Source organism: Urocitellus parryii, chromosome 1 (assembly GCF_045843805.1).
Source record: "Urocitellus parryii isolate mUroPar1 chromosome 1, mUroPar1.hap1, whole genome shotgun sequence".
In the NCBI taxonomy this organism is placed as follows: Eukaryota; Metazoa; Chordata; class Mammalia; order Rodentia; family Sciuridae; genus Urocitellus; species Urocitellus parryii.
The window spans coordinates 18,637,690-18,660,697 of record NC_135531.1 but is presented as its reverse complement, the minus strand read 5'-3'; the positions used below and the strand labels follow the sequence as shown (position 1 = coordinate 18,660,697).

At 45.8% G+C, this 23,008-nt stretch overlaps 1 protein-coding gene across 1 annotated transcript in view; it reads left to right on the top strand.

Moving 5' to 3' along the window:
• The window catches only part of Egflam (EGF like, fibronectin type III and laminin G domains), a 175,124-nt gene extending 153,942 nt beyond the window's left edge, over positions 1 to 21,182 (top strand). The window contains exons 19-23 of the mRNA XM_077795502.1: positions 6,422 to 6,500; positions 9,290 to 9,433; positions 16,006 to 16,089; positions 19,194 to 19,297; positions 20,080 to 21,182. Of these exons, the coding sequence (XP_077651628.1) occupies positions 6,422 to 6,500; positions 9,290 to 9,433; positions 16,006 to 16,089; positions 19,194 to 19,297; positions 20,080 to 20,234 (566 nt within the window). The 3' untranslated portion in view covers positions 20,235 to 21,182. The remainder of the gene's footprint in view (positions 1 to 6,421; positions 6,501 to 9,289; positions 9,434 to 16,005; positions 16,090 to 19,193; positions 19,298 to 20,079) is intronic.
• Positions 21,183 to 23,008: the final 1,826 nt, after the last annotated feature.

Below are 23,008 nucleotides of genomic sequence, written 5' to 3'. Positions count from 1 at the left end.
TGGTTGTTCAAAACATTACAAATCTCTTGACTTGTTAGTGCTTGTTTTCTGCTGTAGAACGTTGGCCATAACAGATATACAAAGTGCTCACACTGGACCTGGGTTCAAGTCCAATAACAAACAGATCTCACCACAGCAATGGGATGGATCTCAATAAGGACCTGGGCTCCTGGCAAAATTTGAGGGAGTGAACAGAGGCAGAGGACACTGGAGGGCATCCAGACCTCTTTTCCTGCAATGCAGGCTAGAACCAAGATTAAAATCCAAACAAACCCATCTGCCATGCATTTTGTATCAATATTTCCTTCAGCTATGAAATCAAGATACTGTATCTGGCAAATACTAGGAAGGCTCATATAGATGGAGGTATGGCCAGAATCCCATAATTTCCTCCCAGGTTATAATGACTTGTTAGGATTAAAGGGGCTCTGGGCCAGCCTTCCCAGGCCCCAGCAGGCACACAGCTATGGGCAGTTATCCTGCAGACTGCTGAAATACTGGCATCTCCTCCCTTTGTAAGGATTGGAAAGAAAGGGAAGAGAGATCCCTAGAAATAGAAGAGAACATAGTAAGGGCTGGGACATAGCTCAGTTGGTAGAGTGCTTGTCTTGCATGCACAAGACCCTGGGTTCAATCTCCAGCACCACCAAAAAAAAAAAAAAAAAAAAACAACTATATCTTATAGAGAATTAGGTATTTGAAGTTACACTCAAATATGTGACTGAAATAAAATTATCATCAACACTGACACTGATAGAATTTCAACTTTGTTAAGAAAAGAAGAAGAGAACATGCTGAAAGTGTGTTCATAGCTTGAAAGACCAAGATCAGTTAGAAGCCATCTTTATTTGTTAGAATTCTGTCTTGTTCAGCAAAGTGATCCTCATACATTTAATAGCTGAGGGAGATTTTCTGCCTGGAAATCAAATCGTGCTTTAAAAGCAACAGTCTATTCCTAGTATTCTCCTTGGAAGTTAAACCAGTTTAAAAAAACCAAAAAACAAAAAAACATGGAGCAAAAAGTTGTAGCAGCTCCCAGTGCCGGACCTCACCCAGTCCCTGTTGGAGGTTTCTCCAAGAGGAAGGTGCTCCTTTCTAGGCTGGTCCTCTCTGGACTCGTCAGAACTGTAGTGGGAGATCCAACACTTGTTCTCACTTCTGGGCAGCACAGGAGGATGGGACCAAACAAACTCAAACAAATTCCAGAGTCAGTGCATCCCACAGACTCCATGATGATTTAGAGACCCCACTTTGTTCCTGATAGATCGGGGCAGAACAAAGAGGTGGGCCTCAGCTCCTGCCCAGCTCCTGAGAAGTTCCTCAGAAGTTCCAGCATCAGCAACTACACAAAATCCAACCTTTCCCAACTCTGGAACTCACCAGGAGAGAAGGAGTCAAACTCCTAGCCTCAGAGTCAGGCACCAGTAGAACCCTAGGCTTGACTTGGGAGCCCTCCCCACTTTCCGTTTGGGGTAATCTCACTTGTAGGCATCATCTCCCACCTCGAACTTCAGCTCCCTGCCTCTACCCCAATCCCTGGACCTCCTTCTCATCTCACAGAAGAGTGTCAGCAAGGCTTTCCCCCCACACCAAACTCTACTCCCATCCTTGAAGCCTTCTTTCCTCCTTTCTCATCTCATCAAAAATTATACATCTTGGTTCCCAGTCCCTCAGAGATCTTCTAAGTAAATTACTAATAACCTGAAACAGATTTTCACAAAGTACCTGGAAAGGAAATTAAGTTCTGAGGAATTAGTGATGGTGTTGTGCATCCACATATCTGCTCACACCCACACCCTCTCACACACATATTTTCACATGCATAAAATGGGAGCAGGGGTCTGTGGTTAAATTCATTTGGGGAATCTGGATAGAAAATCAAAGAGCTCTGTCTTCTGCAGTACTTCTCAGAGCCTCTGCTCTGTTCTGAATGTCCAGAAGGGGGATACAGGACATAGCTATTCTTCCTGGGTTTTGCCCTGCCCCAAAGCATCCAGGTCACCTGGAAAGAACTTCTGAGCCCCCATACTTCCTTTCTTCCTTTTATTACAGCTTCAACTCAGATGGTGCAGTATCATGCCGGCCGCTAGATGGTGGTGTTTCTCTGCAGCAGGTGGGCTGCTCAGCCCACTATAGCTGCAAGAGCAGAGGTGAAGCCTTGGCTTCAGGCATACATTCCTCAGGAACGTGCAGTCCTCAAAGTCTGATCCTGCCTGATTGATGCTGCTGTATCATTCATGCAACGTTTAGGACAGTTTATGCTACACTTACTAGTTTCACATCATGTTTCTGAGGCTGATTTTGAGCTCTTTTATTGGTCCCAGTGTATAAGAATTTATTTTCTTCATATAGTGTTTCATTAAACAATGGAAGATTTTGTGTGTTGAGACTAGATGCTGATCTTTAGTTAGCTGAAGGGCTAATAATATAGGAAAAAAGTTTGTCTTTTTGTTTACTTTGTGGCTACAGAATCCACTTAATACAAGTCCCTTATCCAAACTGGCAGGGACTCAAAGTGTTTCCAATTTTGAATTTTTTTTTCCAGATTTTAGAATATTTGCATATATATGAAAAGATACCTTGGGATGGAACCCAAGTCTAAGTGTGAAATTCATTTATGTTTCACATGCACCTTATATTCAGAGGCTGAAGGCAATTTTATGCAGTATTATTAGTGCCCTTGCATTTTGATTGTGGCCCGTCAGGTGATCTCAGATGTGGAATTTTCCGCTTGTGGTGTCATGTCAGACTTCAAAGCTTTGCAGCACTTTAGAACAGATTTTTGGATTAGAGTTGCTCAACCTAATAAGGAATTCTGTCCAAGAGGGAGTGTGCTGCCCTATGAATTAGCAAGCTGCCCATCCTGAAAGTGTGCATCAGGTTGGCCGTGTGTCCCACCAGGAATGTTGCCGAGGGTCATCCTGGATGTGGGGAAGCTAGACCAGGATACCAGCAGTGGCCTTTCCTCCTAGGCCTGTGGGTGTATAACAGAGCCAGCTGTCCCTTCAACTCCATATAGTATATTGGGAATTCTAAGTTCCTTAAATGGGGAATTTACTTTGTTTGAGCTGCGGGAATTTTAGCTTGGAAGCCACTACTCAATGGCGTGGTTTTTTTGTCTAAATGGCACATGCTTAAAGGAATAAATGCCAGGGCATAACAGCAACACCTTTTGACTAATACATCAGTAAGACCATAGCCACAAAGAAAAGAATGCAAAAAAAACAAAAAAAGTAAAGAGGTGAGATTAAAGTGTAATCATGTTTACAGTAGTCTATATAAAAACCACAAGGGGCCAGAAAGGGCCAGATGGTCACGTCTCGCTTTGACATTTTTGGATGGAATTACTGTTTCTCCATGCACACTGGTGAACCTGGTGGCACTTAATGCTGCATTCAATGGTGTCATTTCTGCAGAATGACTTTACCTGTTTTTAATCACAAAAACAAACAAACAAAAAAACAACAACAACAACAACAAAAAACAGGTCTCTGGAATCTTGCAAAGGGGAACGGGAGGGGGTTAGGGTAATGTTTTCCACTAGGGGAGAAAAGAGACTGCAGACTGGCTCATCATGCCTTTGTCACATGCAGCCTAGAGCCAAATGGAGTAAAAGCCACCAGCAAGGAATAAGCTCTAGTAAGGAGCTATTTCTCTAGGTTTAGAAGAAAAGTAGATTGCTGGTTGAAGATGAGGGAGCCCCAGAAGTGTCAGACAGCTTGCCATAAACTTCTTGGTGTGGCGCCCCACACTCCCCATTTAAGCTGCAGTGGGGGAAGGGAAGTGGATGTGCTGGTGCCAATCATGCCCAGGAGAGAATTTCCACAGTTTCTTCTGGGGCCTGCATTCACATTCCATTCTGGACCCTTGGGGGGACTTTGTGGGGGAAGGAGCAAAGCTGGTTTTCAGCCCTCTATGAGCAATGTGTAGTCGAGATTTTATATAATAAATGTGTGCGCTGATTCTCCCTGTTCTTTTCATGCTGACACTGGGCAGAGTGTGGGAATTACTGCCTCAATAGTAAGTACAGTAAGCGCTGTGGGCCCCTGCCAGGTCAGGCTCTGGCCAGGCGGTGGCACAGTGTAGGCCAACCAACCACGTGTGGGGGGAACCTGGGTGCATGGTGTGGAGGGCGGGGGGCGGGGTCTTGGACACACCAACCAGGGTGGTGGGAATCTTCCCTGCAAGAGCGCAGACCCTGGGAACACACTTGTCTCCCAGCTGGACCTCAGCAAGTGCCTGAGTTAGCAGGCAGCTGACCCGGCTCCCACAGACGGACCCCTCCTGAGGCCCTGTGCAGAACTGATGTGTGACAAGCATGTCCTGACCATTTCAAAGAATCCAGGGGAAGGACGACTGTTGGCCACAGGCCCACAGACACAGCCAACAACCGCAGGATGGACCCTGGCTGTATCTCTCGCCCTGGGGGTGAGCCAAACCCAGTGGGGGCTCCTGGGTTATGTTTAGTGTGAAGGACTCTCTGTCAGTCAGCCTGGGTGCTGTCTCCTCCCTTCTCAGTTCCCTGGGATGAGGGGCTGCTGACCCACCAAGAGCCCCCTGCCTCCTCCTCCAGCTGCGCACACTGGAGCCCCTTCTAGCCTCCCATCTTCTCCCCTCCTTGGTCCCGGGGGCTCCCTCCCTCTTTCTTGGCTTCCCCTCCTTCCCTTGCCCAGTGGCTGCCTGTCCACCTGCGTCTCCTTTCTTTCTCTCCTCTTCCTCCTCTTTCCCGGCATTTTCTTTTCTCCTTTTTGGGCTTTCTCCTCGTGTCCACTCTCCCCCCTCATTTTTCTGCTAAGTTCCTTCCCCCAAGAAATTGCTTGGGTAGTTACCCCACAGGGTTCTCTTTTAAAATTTTATTTCTCTTTCTTTTCTTTTTGTGTTTTCTTTCCTCTTCCTTCTTTCCTTTTTTTTTTTTAAAGAGAGAGAGAATTTTTAACATTTATTTTTTAGTTTTCGGCGGACACAACATCTTTGTTGGTATGTGGTGCTGAGGATCGAACCCGGGCCGCACGCATGCCAGGCGAGCGCGCTACCGCTTGAGCCACATCCCCAGCCCTTTATATTCCTTTCATTCTTTACTTCTTTCCCCTTTATGAAGAGGCCTTGGGAACATGTCACGGTAACCTGCCAACACAGGAACTCACACCTGAAGGCCCAATGTCTGCAGGTCTCTCTTCTCCTGGTTTTTTTTTTTTTCCCCTCTCTCTCCCTCCCTCCTCATTTCCTTCTCTTTCTCTCTAAAAGTTAAGTTGAAACTCTCCCATCATTCCTATCTCCAAATAAGTCAAATGATCAGACCTTTCTCTCCTGGTGTGGAGTCCTCAGGGCAGTGCCTACTTTGTGTGAAATGCTTTTGTTTTATGAAGCTGTAATTGTTTTGTAAGCTGGTTAGTCTCTCATTTTGCACATTTTTTTTCTTTTTCTTTTTCTTTTTCTTTTTCTTTTTCTTTTTTTTTTTTCCTTTTTTTATTTGTTCTACTTAGTTGTACAAGATAGCAGAATGCATTTCAATTCATGGTACACAAATGGAGTGCAAGTGCAAGCACATTTTTTTTAATATGAGATTTATTGCACTTTAATTTCTTTAAAATATTGTTTCTGTATCTTTCTAAAGAGGAAGAGAGATATTGCTGTTATCTCTCTTGCAGAAATCCCCTCACCTCATCCCAATCTGTGACAGCAACATGGCGGCTTGTCCTGCTCCTTTGGTGTGTGTAAAGGGAGATTCCTCAGGAAAAAAGTGATGAGAAATTGGGAGGAAGGAAATTCATTTCTAAAAGATGGTAAAGGAAGGAGAGGCCAGGAGCCAGAATTAAGGGGAGCTAGCCGTTCATGGTGCATTAGTGGATGATCTTGGGCAAATCCCTGATGCTTTCCGTGTCTTGTTTCCTTCTTCTGTAAATGGGAATAATCAGCCTGCCCTTCCCCCACATTCCCTGCTTCTTCGTGAGATCAAGTTGAAGACTGCAATATCACACTTGGAACATGATATAAACTAAGAGTCAAAGTCTCACACTGCATTTCCCCCATCGACCTCTCAAGGTCATAGCTAAAGGGGTTTAGATAGATTCACATTAAATAAATCCTTGTGGGCCTTGTTTAGGGATTGTTTTCTCGGCCTCGCTTGGCCATGATCTGGGGTTATCCCCAGCTGCTCCCCACATGGCCCAAGCCCGACTCTTTGGATTCCAGGAATCACTGGGAGCACTTCAAGTTTCAGCACATTGCAAGACCTTCTCAGTAGTGCTGAGGCCAGTGACAGGGACTGCCAGCCTTCAGGGAGAAGAAAATGGTGTGCAAGTGTGTGTGCAGCCAGGAGGAAGTTGTTCAATGTGACATTTCAGGGTCTGGCTTTCTTGGTGAGAAAGTGAGAGGTCGAGAGACAGACATGCTACATAACTTGTTTTCTGTTCTGTCCCAGCCATCACCGAAGCCATCGAGATCCCGCAGTTTATTGGCCGCAGTTACCTGACATATGACAACCAAGATATCCTCAAGAGGTAACAGGCTTTGATAGCATGAATTTCTCAATATCTTTCCCAAGATTTTCCTTATCTTTCATGTTAGAAGATAATTCCCAAAGAAGGCCGTGGTCTCGGGGCAAAAAGACAAATAAAATAAACATGGAAACTAGAACGAAACACACTAAACTTGAGAACATCGGTCTTCCAAACAACACAGTTACACAATCCCAACCTTTTCTGGTCAAAGGGTCTAGAAAGAATAATGTGACCTCTCCCCTCTCCAACCCCCCCGGGGTTTCCAGTGCTTTTGGTTTGAGAAGCAGAGTGTGGTGCTCATGAAGTTTCATTCCCTGGTGGGGACCTGGGCTCTGTGCTGTTGTGTGGCCACATCAGAGGCTTTCTCTGTGCCCAGCTGCAGAAGGGGTCAACTGCTCCCCCAACCACACACACAGCAAAGCCCAGTTCCCACTAGGTTAGCACCTACTCTGCATCTTCATCCATAAAGGTCTGATGTCTTCTTCAGGTTCTAACTGGTTCGGTGGGGGCTTCTCTGCTCTCTTCATGTAGACGCAATGGCATGGCATGAGGAGATGCCCCAGTCACTGCTGCAGCTTGTCACCTCTGGTGGCAGGAGCCCCGGCACTATACTGAAGTTACTGTAGCTCTTGGATGGCAACAGTCTGTGCATGTGGCAAGGGTCACAGCCTGCACCCAGCAAACCCTCTGTCCATCCAGCTTGTCTTCGGCACCTTCCGTTTCCTCCTTCTCTCTCTTTTCCCTCCACTGGTCCTTGGTCATGTGTAGTGTGCCATCTGCCTTACCACCCCAGCTCAATCATTCTGGAATTTTCCTTTCTCCTCAGGTTAACTGCATCTTAGCAGACAAAGGCAAATCTTTAAGCTTTGCTCTTAGGGCAGAGCTTGGTGGCTTTTCAAGGAACAAAAATAGTGAAGAGAAATTTTTCTGGGACATTGGCTATCCTCAGGAATTCAGTGCACACCAGACAGACATTGCTTCCTTTCTCTAATCCCAGCTTGTGGATATCTGTGTTGCCTTGGACAGGGACTTAGGTAAAATGTATTCTCAGCCAAGAGAGATCCTCTTCCTTCTTCATCGCTCTTCTTCTAAAGAAAGGTCCTTCAGTCCTCAGGAACCAGAGACAGCGTGAAAGGGGCCTACAGCTTCAGCTTCCAGTGCTTAGAGAGAGATCACCGTGCAGTCAGGGAAAGTAGAGATTTGGTGAGGAGGAGACGGGGAGGCCCCAAGCCAGAGCAACTCTGATGGTGTGTGCACACGTGTGGGGAAGTTCATGTACAGGTGTGTAAGGCTGCAGGCAGAAGTCCAGGGTCTGTCTCAGATGCTTTTTATGCCAAGTAACAGAAAACTCAGCCTACAAGGTCTTCAACATGAAAAGTATTTATTATTTCATATAATAAGGAGTTTGGACTTTGGATCCTGGGTTGATTAACTCAGAGAATCAACTGTATCATCTAAGACTCAGATCTCATCATCTGCCTGCCTTCTTATCCTCAGCATATCCCCCAGCTACCCCTAGGATGCTCATAAGATGGTTATAAAATATGGCAACAACCAGTGAAAGTAAAAAAGATTTTCTTTCTTTACTTTCATCTGACTCTTATTAAAGAGAAGTTTCTTTCTTAGAATCCTCCTGGAAAATTTTCTCTACTTTATTGACAATAGCAAGTCACATGCCTCCTCCAAAACCAATCACTGATAAGATAAATTTGAATGTCTTGATTTGATTATATCAATCAGTATTCCAAAAGCAAGTCAGGGAGGGAAGGAACCTTGAATAAAAATTGGGGAGTAGCAGATTCCTAGGGAACAGGCTTTGGTTGTACTGTTTCGCACCTGGCCTGGTGGACCACACTTCCCCATCACCACTCTGAGGCCATAGGGAAGGCACACCTGGTCTCTTCCTGTCCAGACCAGGCTCTGGGAAGCCTAGACAAAAGTCCTTTCCACTGTTCACTATTGAAAGCACCTACAGCTTCAGACCCAAGTATGTGAGACAGACAGAGGGGTGGGTGTAAAAGAAAAAACTTTTCCAGTTGTGCCATGTCATATTAATAGCAATATTAAATCCTGTCTCAATATTACTCCTGTCTCAACAACTTTGATTCTAGGATCCCAGGCTTATTCTTACCACGTTAGTCAAAATGAGTTTCTGAGTTAGTTCTTCCAAAGTTCTGATAAAGGCACACGATCATGTGACCCAATTCCCAGCCCTGACTGTAGAGCCTAGAGTCCACTCTGTCCTCAGAGCTTCCTGTTCCTCTCCATAGGACTATAACAACACCCCTCCCGACCATTAGTCCATCAAGCCCCCTCCCTGTCTAAGACCTTACCTTCATCCAATCACTGTCCAGATCTGCACCCAAGAACACTCACTGCCAGAGCCAATCTTCCCACAGCTGTGACCAAAGCCCAGAGCAGGTGACTCTTTGAGTCTCTTGGCAACTTTCTGTTAGGGAGAGGGTAGCAGTTTCCCAAGGGCCCTTGAGAAATAGGAGAGCGAAAGGGGGACACTGAAGTGTGTACAGAGTGCAGCCTGAGACTTTGGTGTTGGCCATTATCTTGCTAATCTGTGGCTCCACAAGTGCCTCCCCCATACCTGTCGGGGAGACACTGCTGCCTGCTGGTGTGACTCCTGGGGGATGCTCTTCCTAATTTCCTGGAAGTACATGCTAGCAATGCCAGATGGTCCTCACACCTGGCTGTTCCAGGCTGGCGGGACAAACTGGGACCACTCTGAAACACATTTGGTGGTTAATTTCATGAACTTGTTTGTGTACTTCCTTCAGGGTGTCAGGATCAAGATCAAATGCATTCATAAGGTTTAAGTCAACTGTCAAGGACGGCCTGTTAATGTGGAGGGGAGACAGCCCCATGAGACCCAACAGTGACTTCATTTCCCTGGGCCTTCGGGATGGAGCCCTGGTGTTCAGGTAACCCTCTCTCTGGCTGCCTTCAGCAGCACCTGGTGATCTTTCTCAGATTGGACGGATCATGCCTACAGCAATTCCAAAGGGAGCTAAAATACAGGCTGCTGCAATTGGCTGTGGCCTAAAGCTCCAGGTTTGTTTGAGGTCTCTGATTTTTCTTTTCAGCATCCATGTTTTCAGGTGGTAGACTGCAAATTATAACTTGCCAAATTTGGCCCACTACTCATTTTTGAAAATAAAGTTTTATTGGAATGCTTTCATACATATGCATGCACATTTCATATTTGTGTGATGATGGCATATTTGAGTAGTTTCAGTAGGAAGGTATGGTAGAGCTTAAAATATTTACTAAATGGCTCTCTGCAGAACAATTCTGTGACCCCCTTCTAGTGTGTTACTGCTGTAGGCTCCCCACTTGCAAATTAGGAAGAAAAGAGGATTTTAATACTGCCCAGCATAGTAGTGAGTCCTCAGCTTAACACTCAACAGCTCGGGAAGATGTGAAAATCTAAACTCCAAGAGTCTTGGCTTTAAGTTCCATGCTGCTTCCTCTTAGCTTTGGGGACAATCCCTGCTTTCCAGTCTCCTGCTGCAAGAAGAACAAAGCACAGATTCCTGCCCCAGTAGATGAACTCAACACTGGCATCTTTGCAAGCACTTCTTGATAGGCATAAGGCAGCCCCAAGAGTTCTTACCTCTTTTTTAGTGAATTTAGATTGCTCTCAGATGTGTCAAATGGGTAGTTATGCCATGAAGAATCTCCCTACTAGAATGGATGGGAGCCAAGCTTCTGTGGAACAGGGTCTGCTTGTCTTGTGAAATATGAAAAAGCTGCTCTGGAGATTGTAATGACACTTCCTTACTTGAGGTTAGAAATGGCTCATTTATACCTGTGGTTTATCATATATCATAGATGTACTAAGTATATCATAGATGTACTAAGCCCAAGCACTCTAGGCCCAGGGCCCCGTAAGCCATGTTGTAACCTCCCCAGGTAATTCTGATGCCATCCAGGTGTGACAATGTCTGCTCTCTCTAGACAGACATTTCTTGGGCTTTTCCTACCTGAATCACCTCCCCCCAAGGTGATGAGCCCAAGTGATCACTAAATGGTATGAAAGCAATGGAATTGAAACAGACAAAGGAAAGAGAGCCAAACATGGAGATAATGAAGATTTAACTCTGGGGCTTTTGTCTGCCCTGTGCTGGGATTACTGAGAGCCAGAGGAGGATAACATAAATCTTTTCAATTTGAAGAAAAGGCATTTGAGAGGAATTGTCACTTGTCCAACATCTCACTTGCCCTTAAATAGCAGAGCGTGCTGAGGGGAGTCCGTCCTACGATCGGATCGTGGGGACTTTCAGTAGCCCCACGTGGCTGAAGCTGGAGTCTGGCAGCGGCAGGTGAGGAGCCCCTTGTCACCGTCTCCAGCTGCCAGCACACCACTGCCCCTCCCAGCCCACCCCTAGTTGGCCCAGAGGTCAGATAACCGAGCTCTTCACACCCGGGATCCAGGCTGGCTGCCTTGAAGCCATTTTCTTGTGGTTTTCCTGTGGTTAACCTCGCCAAGGCCTCAAGTACTTGATTGTGCCCAGAAAAAGAGAACCGAAACAGTAGCTGAGCTGTGGGTGGGACGGCCCAGTTCCCCCCTGCACTGCCAGCCAAAGTCTACTCACCACCCACTCCAGCCCCACAGGGAAACTGGAGAAGCTCCGAGGCGCCCCCCAGGTCCCACGGGCTCCCTTCCCAGCCCTGGAAAGGAAATGCCCCCCTTGCCCCTCCCTCTCACCCTCCCCTGGCCCTCTCCCTCGCCCTCCCCCAGGCCTTCCAACAGCTGCTCTCCATCCTCATGGTTCTGAAGTTACCATTTCTTTCTCAGGTTGTTGAAAATGGTCCCCATGTTTTTCTTTGAATCCTGGAGACCTGTTTGTATCCTCTGTAAGATACACCAGGGAGCCCGGGTTGAGGTCGCTGTCAGTGCTGGGCCCACAGCCACACCATTGCTGCCCAACTGAATCATCTTCTTCTGGAGGGCTACCAGCCACCCTCCCACTCAGTACAGACCAATGGAAGTGCTGGGCTGGGTCAGGGAGTAATTATGGTCTAGGCTGGTGGCTTGAAAATGCCAGCAGGCAGAGGGGCACTCAGCAGCTGGTTTCAAAGATAGATGGCGGTGCCAGCTTCCTGGGATTCTGATGAAATAGGTGTGGATAGGCACTGGGTTCTCATTGGAAACAAGCACTCCAAGTGACGCCAGGTACCACAGCCTGAGAAGCAGGGTCTGAAGTGACTTTGGAATCAGACATGCCCGAAACCCATGGCTGTGTGATCTCATGCAAGTTACCTAACCTCTCTTGAGTTTCTGTCCCCTCATCTGTACATGATCAAATGGAGGCTTAAATGAATTCATTCCTGTAAAGGACTTAATGTGAGGTCTAGAACAACTAGTTACTAGAGATAATGATAATTAATAATTACTATGGTTAGTTAAGTGTTTTCTGGGCTCTGGAAGCCCCCTGCCTCAGAAAGATAACATGGGCAAGGAAGTTAGCATTGATATAATTGCTTCATTAAATTTGGTTAGTATTACCATGATTGTTGTTGTTAACAATATAGCTGGCCTTGGCCCTGAGGACCTGACACCAGTGGAGCCCAGAGAGTGAACTTTTTACAGGGTGGACAAACCATTCTTGAGGTTTCAGTGTTTGAACCAGGTCCAGAGCAAACAGAAGAAGTCTAAGATGATGAAATTCCCTCTTAACTTTCTAGACTTTCTTCCTTCATCTAAATGCAGGTTCCTTTTGCTAATTTAGGACTCAAAGCCCTTCTGCCAGAGAACAGACAAGATTGATGGAACTCTAAAAAAAATCACTCATAGTTTTGGTCAAGGTTGAACATAAAAAAGGAAATCAAAGGTTTTAGCTAAAATGAGTGTGGTTTTCTGTTTTATTTTTGCTTTGTTTCATTTTGCTTTGTGATCATATGTGGAACATGAAACATCCTGGGAGGGTTCACGGACGTCACTTGACTGACATTCTGAACGTCTCGCTTCCCGACATTCTTTCCCACTAATTTTGACCCTGTAACATTTTTACGCAGCAGAGAAAGGTGAGGGATCTGACATTAGCCAAGTGCCCTGTGCCACAGCTTAAAGGGACATGATTAAAAATGTCATCCCATGAAAGCTGGAGGTGGCCAAGTGGTTTCCAGATGGCCTCTCTGATGGCACCTCCTGGTGCCCACCTTGGTGCCCAGCCCTGCGGCCTTTACTGCAACTTCATGTCGAGTGGACCCCTCATCCTGGAAGCCACTTACCAGGCATTGGCAGAGCAATCAGACGAGCATTGGTTCACTGTTCCCCTTTGGTACCAAGGTATAACTCATGTGCAGGGCACACATGTTAGGTGTGCAGCTGGGTAAATTTTAAAATACGTAAATGCTGTTTCCCCACCACCCAGAAGAAGATACAGAACACTTCTCACACCCCAAAAAGGTTCCCTCATCTCTCCTCCAGCCAAAGTAACCACTGTTCTTAGCCATTTATCATGTGCAAAAGGGGGAACTATTCCAAGGTAGGTATGTGTGTCTGGGCAAGCAGGCGTTACTTAGAGGATCTGAAATCACACAGGGTGGGAAGGTCATGCCATGGAGAGGCCAACAGAGTTACCCCCATGACTGCAGTCATCTGTTGGGCTCCACCTTGACTCCCTCCCTTAAGCACATTCTGTCCTGTGCATGAACAGGAAAGCCATCCGGCTGTCCCCAGACCAGACCCTGGATTCTGAGATCTGGTTGTTCCTGATGTGTTTATAGCCTGGGATTCACTCACACATGGCCACTCCTCCAGAACCTTGACGAATTTAACTCTTGGTGACGACTTTCTCCTTCCCGCTGGCTCCTCGAGGTGCATTGTGATCCCCATATTCAAGCACACTAAGTGCTTCAGGTGTCCGGGGTGCTAGGATTGTGTGTTTGTTCCTACTATGTGCCTTGCTGTTTTAGTCAGCTTTTTCACTGCTGTGACTGAAAGATCTGACCAGAACAATTGTAGAGGAAGGGAAGTTTTATTTGAGGGCTTATGGTTTCATAGGTCTTACTCCAGAGAAGGCTGGCTCCATTTCTTGGGGCTCCAGATGAGGCTGAACATCATGGTGGAGTGTGTGGCAGAGGGAAACAGCTCACATCCTGATGATCAAGAAGTAGAGAGAGCAGACTCCATGCTCCAGATACAAAATATATACCCCATAGCCACGCCCCCAGTTAACCATGTCCTCCAGCCACATCCCACCTGCCTCCAGTTACCACAGTTAGTCCCACCAGGGATTATTTCACTGATTGGGTTAAGACTTTCACAGTCCAATCATTTCTCCTCTGAACTTTCTTGATTGTCTCACACGTGAGCTTTTGGGGAACACCTCATATCCAAACCATAAGGCTATCTTACTTAACATACCCTGCAATCCTTCAGGGAAGGTATTCTTACCTGCAGTTTACACATGAGGAAATTTAGACTCAGAAAGAGGATGCAAATTGCCCAAGATCACAGACTAAAAATAAAATAGCAAGTCTGGGGATGCAGGCAGGTCATTGGAACCAGGGTCCACCTCAGATAGGAGAGCCACATGTAGTATCCAGCTAAGTGTCAGCCAACCAGCTCCTAAATTGGCTTCAGAGTCAAACATTTCTTCAATAAGCATTTGGCCTCCACTTAATGAAATCTGAAAAATCCACCCCCAGGCTGCTCTGTACAAGGAGACACAGTGTGGGCAATTTCATTAGAAAACAGTAAGTTTGTCAGGGTCGGGGTGGCAGCTTTGTCCCATGGTTGGTCAAGTCATTGTGAGGTCTATTCTTGGTTAGATGCCAACTGGCTGTGGGACTTCTTTGAGCCTCTGTTATGAAAGAATGACCTACGTGGCACTTTCTCTGGGGAAAGCCCAGAGCTCTCTGCTCTTGCACGGCTCTCAGAATGAGTGTGTGAGTGCCCTGGTTTTCCTCCCCACAGTCCTGTTTCTTGGGTAGGGGGTGAAGGAGAGACACCTCCTCTCATGAGATGAGGGACAAGCTGCCCCCGGGAGAACATCAGAAGCCTGACCACATAGGGTTTATGATATTACCAAGTGAGGTCCAGCAGTTGGCCCAATGCCCAAGGGAGAGTAGTCACCTCACTAAACATTTGTTGAATTGAATTAAATTAGAATAATTGAATGAACATTGGATTGGGAGGGATTTTTTCTCTCTGGTAAACAACATGTTCAAGTCTTCTGATACCTTTAGGGTATCAGGGCATCTGGAACCTGAAATAAAAAATTGGAAGGTACCAGGCGGACCTGATATCAGAGTAAAAAATGGGGAATGGGGCAGATAATACACCAAGTTCAAGTTCTAGTCATTAGCTTTGCAATCTTAGGCAAATTCTCTTAATCTCTTTAGGGTACAGCTACTTGTCAGTGTTCTGTTTCAAAAAAAACAAGACAAATGAAACACTTGTGTTAGTTTCCTAGGGCTGATGTCACAAATTACCACAAGTCGTGTGGCTTAAAATAATAAAAATTCCCCCATCACCGTTCTGCAGATTAAAAATGCAGTGTGTTTGCCAGGGCTGGTTCTTCCTGGAGGGCCTGGAAGAACCCGTTCCCTGCCCTGAGGTTCTGAAGGTGCTGGTGATCCTTGCTGTTACTTAGCTGGTAGCTGTCTGTGTTTTTCCAGTCTCTGCCCTTATCATCACGTGGAATTCTCCTCGTGTGCGTCTCTGTGTGGCCATGTCCCTTCTTCTTAAAAGGATACCAGTCATATTGGATTTATGGTCACCCTGATCCAGTGTGACCTCACCTTAACTAATTACCATCCTAACTAATTAACTGTTTTCCTAACTAAGCCCCTGTTTTCAAATAAGGTCATATTCTTAGGATCTGAATAGAGCCTAAAAGTTTGGGGGCAACACTATTCAATCTAGGATATCACATTACAAATGATAAAAGTCCTTTTCATTATCCCTGATAGTATATGCTGAGCATATAATTATAGTACTGATGCTTCCAACCCATGAGCTGAAAAAGAAAAAAAAAAATCAGCCTTGATGATGTTAGGCCAAGCAAAGTAAGCCAGCCCCCAAAGACAAGCACGTCATGGTCCACTTACATGAGGTATGTAGAAGAGTCAAATCCAGACAGAGAGTGGGAGGGGAATGTCAGGGGCTGGAGGGAGGGAAGGATGGGGAGTTATTATTTAACAGGTGCAGTGTTTATTTTGTAAAATGAGAAGAGTCCTGGAGATTAGTTGTACAAAGGTGTGAAAGTACTTAACATTACTCAGTTATATACTAAAAACTGGTTAAGGTAGTAAATGTTGTGTTCTAGGCATTTTATCACAATTGAAAATTAAAAATAAAATTCATGGCTCCCTGAATTCATTTATGGGTGACCTGAAAATCGAACACCTTGTGTTGTGTTAAGGAAACTGCATGCTGCCTTCCCAAGAACACTTTGCAATGAGAATCCTCTGTGAATGGGTATGTGTCTGTGCTTCAGGGTTTTACTCTGTTCACTGTCTTGTTCTTCTCCAACACCCTTAGCTACAACCTGGGCAGTGGTGTGGCATCCATCATGGTGAACGGCTCCTTCAATGATGGCCGGTGGCACCGGGTCAAGGCTGTCAGGTGAGCACCTAGCCCCGTGAGAGGCAGAGTTCGACTGGGCCATACTGGGAGGTGGAGTCCAGTTCTCCTTTAGTCCCACTGTCCTGTTCCCCAGCCTTGCCTGGCATCCACCAAGTCCCAGCTGTGCCCCCCACTGACACTGACAGGCCAGAGGTCAAACCCCACTTCTGTCAGGAATGGTGACTTTCTGGAGAAAAAAACTCTCTGATGATTAAACTGGGGAGGGCCTCAAAATATAGTGCAATGAGATTCCAGGACTTCAAAGAAGGTCCCCATCTTATCCCATAGGTCAGAGCGGCAGAGTGGCACCATGCAGCTGGCTCTGCAGCTGTAGGACTTGCTATTGGCATTCCTACTGTTCTCTTTGTTTTACGTTATTAGACCCTTATAATCCCATGTGGTTCACAGGGCCCCATGTATGTATTTCACTCCTCAGTAGGAGTCATTGTCCCAGCTTCTAATTTTCTTTAGGTGAGCCATTCTTTTGCTCTTCTTTACAGTTTTAGTTTTATTCCTTACATTCCATATTCCTAACAGTACATTTTCAGGAGCCAAATAGTGGGTCCGCACTGGTAGTGTCAGTACTGTGTGTTAGATGAAGGACCCAGAAGATGAATCCTGTCTGGGGAAGTCTATGGGTGAAGTCAAAGGTGAGGCCTTGGAAATACAGGGCTCAGCAGGGTCAATTTCCTGCTTCGCTCACATACAGGCTGTGATGGGAATAGCCTTGCTCTGACCACTGTGCCTGACTTTGATACCTTAGTGCAGGTGTGAGGATAACAGCATCAGAGCTGTGCTTACCTGCTGCCAAGTAGAAACCACTCGAGATAGATGTGTAGTGATGTTGATGAAACCCCAACTCTGTCTTGTGGAAAAACATAAATGTTTTCCCATGATGAATACATACAGGAGTGCATCTCAAATTTGTTCTAGAAGTCAAAATATACAAAGTCAAATCTAACTCCAAAGTACTCCAAACATGTGCCTTCTGAGTTCCTCATTTCTCTCTCTCGGTACCATCTTTATAAGGACTTGCACAGAGTCATCCAAAGGAATTTGAAATGTGTCAGTTCTTAATTCCAACTGCCCTCCATCCCTACAATTCCTTCTCTGGGGACATCAGGGATCAAAGCACCCTGCTCTCAATTTCCTTGGGTAGAGATGGTTGGTAGAATACATGTTATAGAAGGATATTAAAACATTCACAATTGTGGTTTGATTATGTGTATCGAGATACACAGTGGTGGGGACACCAGGTCCTTCTTTAACATCATCTGGGGAAACTGATGTTAAGTGACTTTCCTAAAACTATACAACTGCTGTGGGCAGAGCCTAGATGAAGGCAGCCTACCACAACTAGGGTTTCGGACTTGGAAGGGACAAGGCAGGGGAATGTTCCTCCAAATAACTTCAGATGTCAGAGTGGCAGAGTGGCACCATGCGGCTGGCTCTGCAGCTGTAAGACTTCCTGTTGGCATCTTGACACCATTCCTAGTGCGTCTTAGGTTGCAGTGAGGACGGAACCAAAAGAGCTGAGTCCAGGAACTGTATGGGTGGGAGGATTCAAGCAGATATCACGAGTTATGAGCAGAAAGCCGAGAAGAGACAGTATAACAGATCTAAGTGAGAACTGGTTCAAAGCCAAGCATATAAACCATGGCAAGAAGGGTGGGTGGACATCTTAATTCTCTGTTATAGACTCCAAAGTCAAAGATGGGAGAATCAACAGAGAGGAGATCCCTAAGAGGGGCTCTACTTGTACACTGTCTTGCTCTGGGTAATCCTGGTCTGGCAAGCATTATTCCTAGCAGAAGAGAGAAAACTTCTCACTTAATAGACTTCTTCAATGGCCAGATTCTTTACACCCTGTATTTTATCATAGTTAATATTCATAGCCGTCTAAATTCTATGGTCTTCTCTTTATGGATAAGAATTATTATGTGATGATGATGTTGATAATAGCAACACATGCCTTTACCAGTCTTTGTAAAGCAAGATATGTATCAGGTACCATGCTCTGTACTTGGCATGCACGACATCTGATCCCCATAAGAGCTTTAGAAGATGAGCATGGTTATTCCTATTTCAGATGAGGATGTTGAAGCTGGATAAATTCATTTATTCATTTGTCTACTGTTACAAGCCATCTACCATTCAAGACACATGAAATACAACACTGAGTAAAACTGATGTCCTTGCCCTGGTCTTGGATTCTACTGGGAGGCAACAGACAATACGTAACATATACCATGAAGAAGGACATTAGATAGGATACTGGAAGGCAAGATCACTTGTTTTTCAAACATGCCACTGGTTAGAAGACAATATCTTTAGGGAAGGTCAGTGGAGTAGAAGAAGGAAACCGAGAGGGGCAGGAAAAGGGAGAAAACGCAGAATAAATGTAACCAAATCACATGATGTGCATATGTAAATACACCACAGGGAATTTCACCTTTACTTATGTGCAGAAAGTACCAATCCAAGATAAATAAGCGAGCAAAAGAAGATCAGCAGAGTAGAGGAAGGAGAATAGGGGAAGGGAAAAAAGGAGGGGAAGAGGGGACAGTCGGGGAATAGGGACTGAAATGGAGTGAATCAAGCTCTATGCACATATGATTTTGTCAAAATGAACCCAACCACTAGGTATAATGATAGGGCTGTAATAGAAAGAGACAGTATCTTCATTTTAAAAAGAGAAGAATGAAAAAAAAATCTTAGAATTAATGAAATACAGTAAGCAAAAAAAAAAAAATGGAGTATTTTAGAATGATGAAAAATTCAAAGGCAGAACAGACAAGGCAAGCGGCTGGGGACATTGCTCATCACAGCATGAAGGTATGAGAGTCCAGAAATGCACTTCCAAAGTGGGGATCCTTGCATGGTCTGTAGGGAGCAGGCAGACAGGGGAAAGCTCCCTCAATTCGGTGCCAGAAGAGTGGCTGTCGAGAAGGGGGCCTGGGCTAGTGCCCACCCCTAGTGCTGCAGAATCCACCACTTTGGGGTTTGGCAGCCCTGGCATGTGGTAGTTGTTTGATACCTTTATATTGAAATGATTTAATCAGCTCCAAAAATAGCATTCTGTTTTGTTTTACATTCCTTTGCAGGGACGGCCAATCAGGAAAGATTACCGTGGATGACTACGGAGCCAGAACAGGCAAGTCACCTGGCATGATGAGACAACTCAACATCAACGGACCTCTGTATGTGGGTAAGTGACCTTCAGGGCCAAATCTAGATCAGGTCAGGGCTTTTTTTGTTTGTTTTTTTTTTGCAAGTTCTCTGTTTCTTGTGCCAGGGATAGGTCAGTGAAATATCTGGAAATCAGGAAGCTGTCCTGATATTCCATTCTTCCATTTTCTGAACTTCTGACTCATGGCCTAGGGGACAGGAAGGGACTTACTCAGATGCTCTGTGCTTTGGACAGATCCACCAGGAAAACCAGGCTTTTCTTGTTTATACAACAGGAACCTGTTAAATATAGCTCTAGGAATTCTCTCTGAGGAAGTAGGATCTTTCTGGTCCACCTCAAAATAGAATGAGTAGCATATCTATAAATGGCTTATAATCCACTAATGTAGAACACACAAAAGGGAAAAGATATCTTTAAATATTTTCAAAGTGAACTTCATTGAAAGCATTCCACGTCAGTGTATCTCTTCTGGTTTAAGATGCTATCACCTCCAATGACACAGCATTTTGTCGGCATCATACAACATGCCAAAATTCACTAGCTACTAATTTGGTTTCATTTGAGCCAGAAATCACACTGTGAGTCGTGTATTTGTACCCTTTTGCTGTGTATGAAATGGATCCAAGTGAGCCTGTTCCTTCAAGGACAATGATAAAATAGATGTGCTACACTGGACAGTCTGTCCTATCAACCAAGGGATGTCAGTGGACACTCGGGTGCACCACAGGGAAGCCCCAGATTGCACAGCTGACATGTCCTCTTTTAAATACTCTTTTTTTTCCCTTGTGGCTTCCTGGCAGGTGGAATGAAGGAGATCGCTCTGCACACCAACAGGCAGTACATGAGAGGCCTCGTGGGCTGCATCTCTCATTTCACGCTGTCCACCGATTACCACATTTCCCTCGTGGAAGATGCTGCAGATGGGAAAAACATCAACACTTGTGGAGCCAAGTAACACCAGCTGGCCTTGCCCAGGGGACAGAGCCTCTATCTTGAGAGTCCCAGGGGCCCTGAGACCCTGCCCGATGCCACACACAGAGGCCCGGGACCAGGTGTGTTTCCTCTCATCAAGGGGAAAGTACACCCTGAAGGGAAACTGAGCACCAAGGCAGGAGGCCCTGGGTGGCCTACCTGCTGACACTCTGTGGGCCAAACCCCATGGAGCACTGTGTGTTGGAAGCAACGGACTTTGTCCATTGAATGCATGGAGTCTGCCAGAGATCACACATCAATGCAAATTCCAGAGCCTGTCTGCTGTAACTGAATGAATGTGTTGTGATTCATAGTGCTTAGAAGAGGAGAGAGAGAGAGAGAGAGAGAGAGAGAGAGAGAGAGAGAGAGAGAGAGCGCTCGCATGAGCCCACAGAGCAGTATTAAAATACTTGTCCTTCCCTGGCTCATGAGACTTACTCACAGCAGAATGACTGTGTGACGTTGAACTTCGAATTTCCCACCTTGGCCCTAATCCCTTCCACTCCCTGATGGCTGGCCCAAAGTGCTCTCACTGTTCCAGGAAAATAAAGGGTGGGGAAGATTGAACCTAGAATCATGGTCATAATGCGGCCCCTCCCCCCAAGTGTACCTTTAATGTGAAATCCCTGCTTTTTATAATATCAATCTAAGAAAATGGGCCCCATGATTTTGTAGCTGTACTTTTGTATGTGACTATTTTTATAGCTGCAGACTGTCTACACGGTATACCTTAGGGTATGCTGGTAGTATACCCTAGTTCTTGCACACTTTCCTAAAAATTTTCTCCAAAAGAAGACTTGGGGTCATTTGTGGTATCAGTGGAGTGGGAGAGGTGACTTGGGTGGGCCACTCGGGGAGCTGACCATTCTTTTTTTGGTACATGTTGGTTCTAGGGGATGAATATGAAGCTTTCCAAAATAAGCAGATTAAAAGGAATATGTGTTACCAAGGTGGGTCATTGTCATTCTGTTTGAAGAAAAGGGAATCTCTTTAGTAAACTTGAATAAAGGGGATGAAGAAGACTAGAACTCATTCATTCATTCATTCATTCATTCATTGAGATGATACTGATTCACAGAGGTCACATTCACAAGTGGACACTAAGGCAGCCGGTGCTTCCAAGCTGAACAGAGAGTGGGGGATGTGCCCTTATCATGGGCCAAGCTTCTGGACAAGAACCAGAGAAATGAAGCTTCTTTCTGCACTGTCAGCTATGTCCCTCTGCTATGCACACATGTGACTCCATGTGCAGCTGGCTCACTGGCAGATCCCCATGCAAAGTTTGCTAAGGGAAAGGTGAGATGAATGCATCCCCAAAGAGGAGGGAAATCTGATGCAAGAGCCTATAATTAGTCCCAGGCATGACCCCACTCTTGTTTGTGCAGCATTCATTCAGCAAAAAGCTTTGAGCTTTGTGCAAAAAGCACAGTTTTAGGCACATGAAAAATCCTAAAAGATGAATAGATACCCTAGAGAGGTTCACCTTGCACTTCAACCTTCTGCCTCCTGTCTTTGAGAACCTTCCAAGACCAGGATCCCTACCTATCTAACCTTCGATGGGTAAATGATGACAACAGTAACAATAATGATTATCCTTTGCTATGTGCGTCACCTTGTGAGTAGGATGAGGAGATAAGGCACCTGGTGGGAAGTATGCCCTGCCACCTCCAATCACCATCACTTCAGCACTTTTTCCTTGGAGAATGCTGGGGCCAGTGCTTCCCAGTATACAATGGAGTTGCTTTTACAGCACATTTTCAATGGATTGACTCCAGCTGGAGGGAAAAAAAAAATCTTTAGCAAAATAGCCAGCTGAGCTGAAGTCAGAGGGTTGCCTTGCAGATGAGCTCTTGTTCCATGCAAGAGTTATCCAGAGAAAAAGGCAGTGACCCGGGGAAGAAGGTGTGGGGTGTGTGTGGAAACTGCAGAGGACTAGGAAGCACTTTCTCTCTGGGTGGGAAGCAGCTGGAGCTGAGGGGAGGCGCGGACACGGTTTAGGATTAAGGCAATAGGGATCCCGTAGGTGAGAGAGCATCAGAGTAGAGGGACCCAAGAAGACAGTAGGGGGCCAGGGTAGGAATACAGGGTCAGAGACAGTGTATCCCAAGCTTGAAACAAGGCTTGTCCATCCTCTCTGTGGATAAATCCAGAAAATGTGGGATCCGTTTATATCAGAGGTGGCAGTGAAGATAAAGATTTTAACCTCAAACTGAAGTTAGACCTCAGTTCTGGGGGCAAGAGAGCTGGGAAGGATTCTGCTTGTCTTGTGATGTTCCAGCTCTCTAAGTGTCTCTGTTATCTTTTGCCACAGTCATGGTGTGTAGCAACCACAAAACCGCCGTGGCATACAGCAATAAGTGTTTATTGCCTACTCACCCTGAGTGAGCAGCTGGGTGGCTCTGGGTTGACTAAGCCCTTCTTCTGGTCTCAGCTGGATGCAATCCCATATGTGGGGGTTGTTAACTTAAGGTGACCCCCGCTGGGGTGGTAAGGTAACTTGAGTCCATGTGTCTCTCATTCTTCTTCTGTGACCAGCGGATTAGCATAAGTGTCCCCTTCTCATGATGATGAAGGAGGACCAGAGGGCCTGAGTAAAGGCCTTAGGCCTTTTACAGTAAGTGCAGCATGCCCACGAGATGCTTCCGCCACATCCAATTAGTCAAAGTCTGCAGGTTCAAAAGATGGAATAAATGGACTCCACCTCCGTAGCGATACGGTGACACCACGCCATAGTGGGAGGACCTACTTAGTCACCTG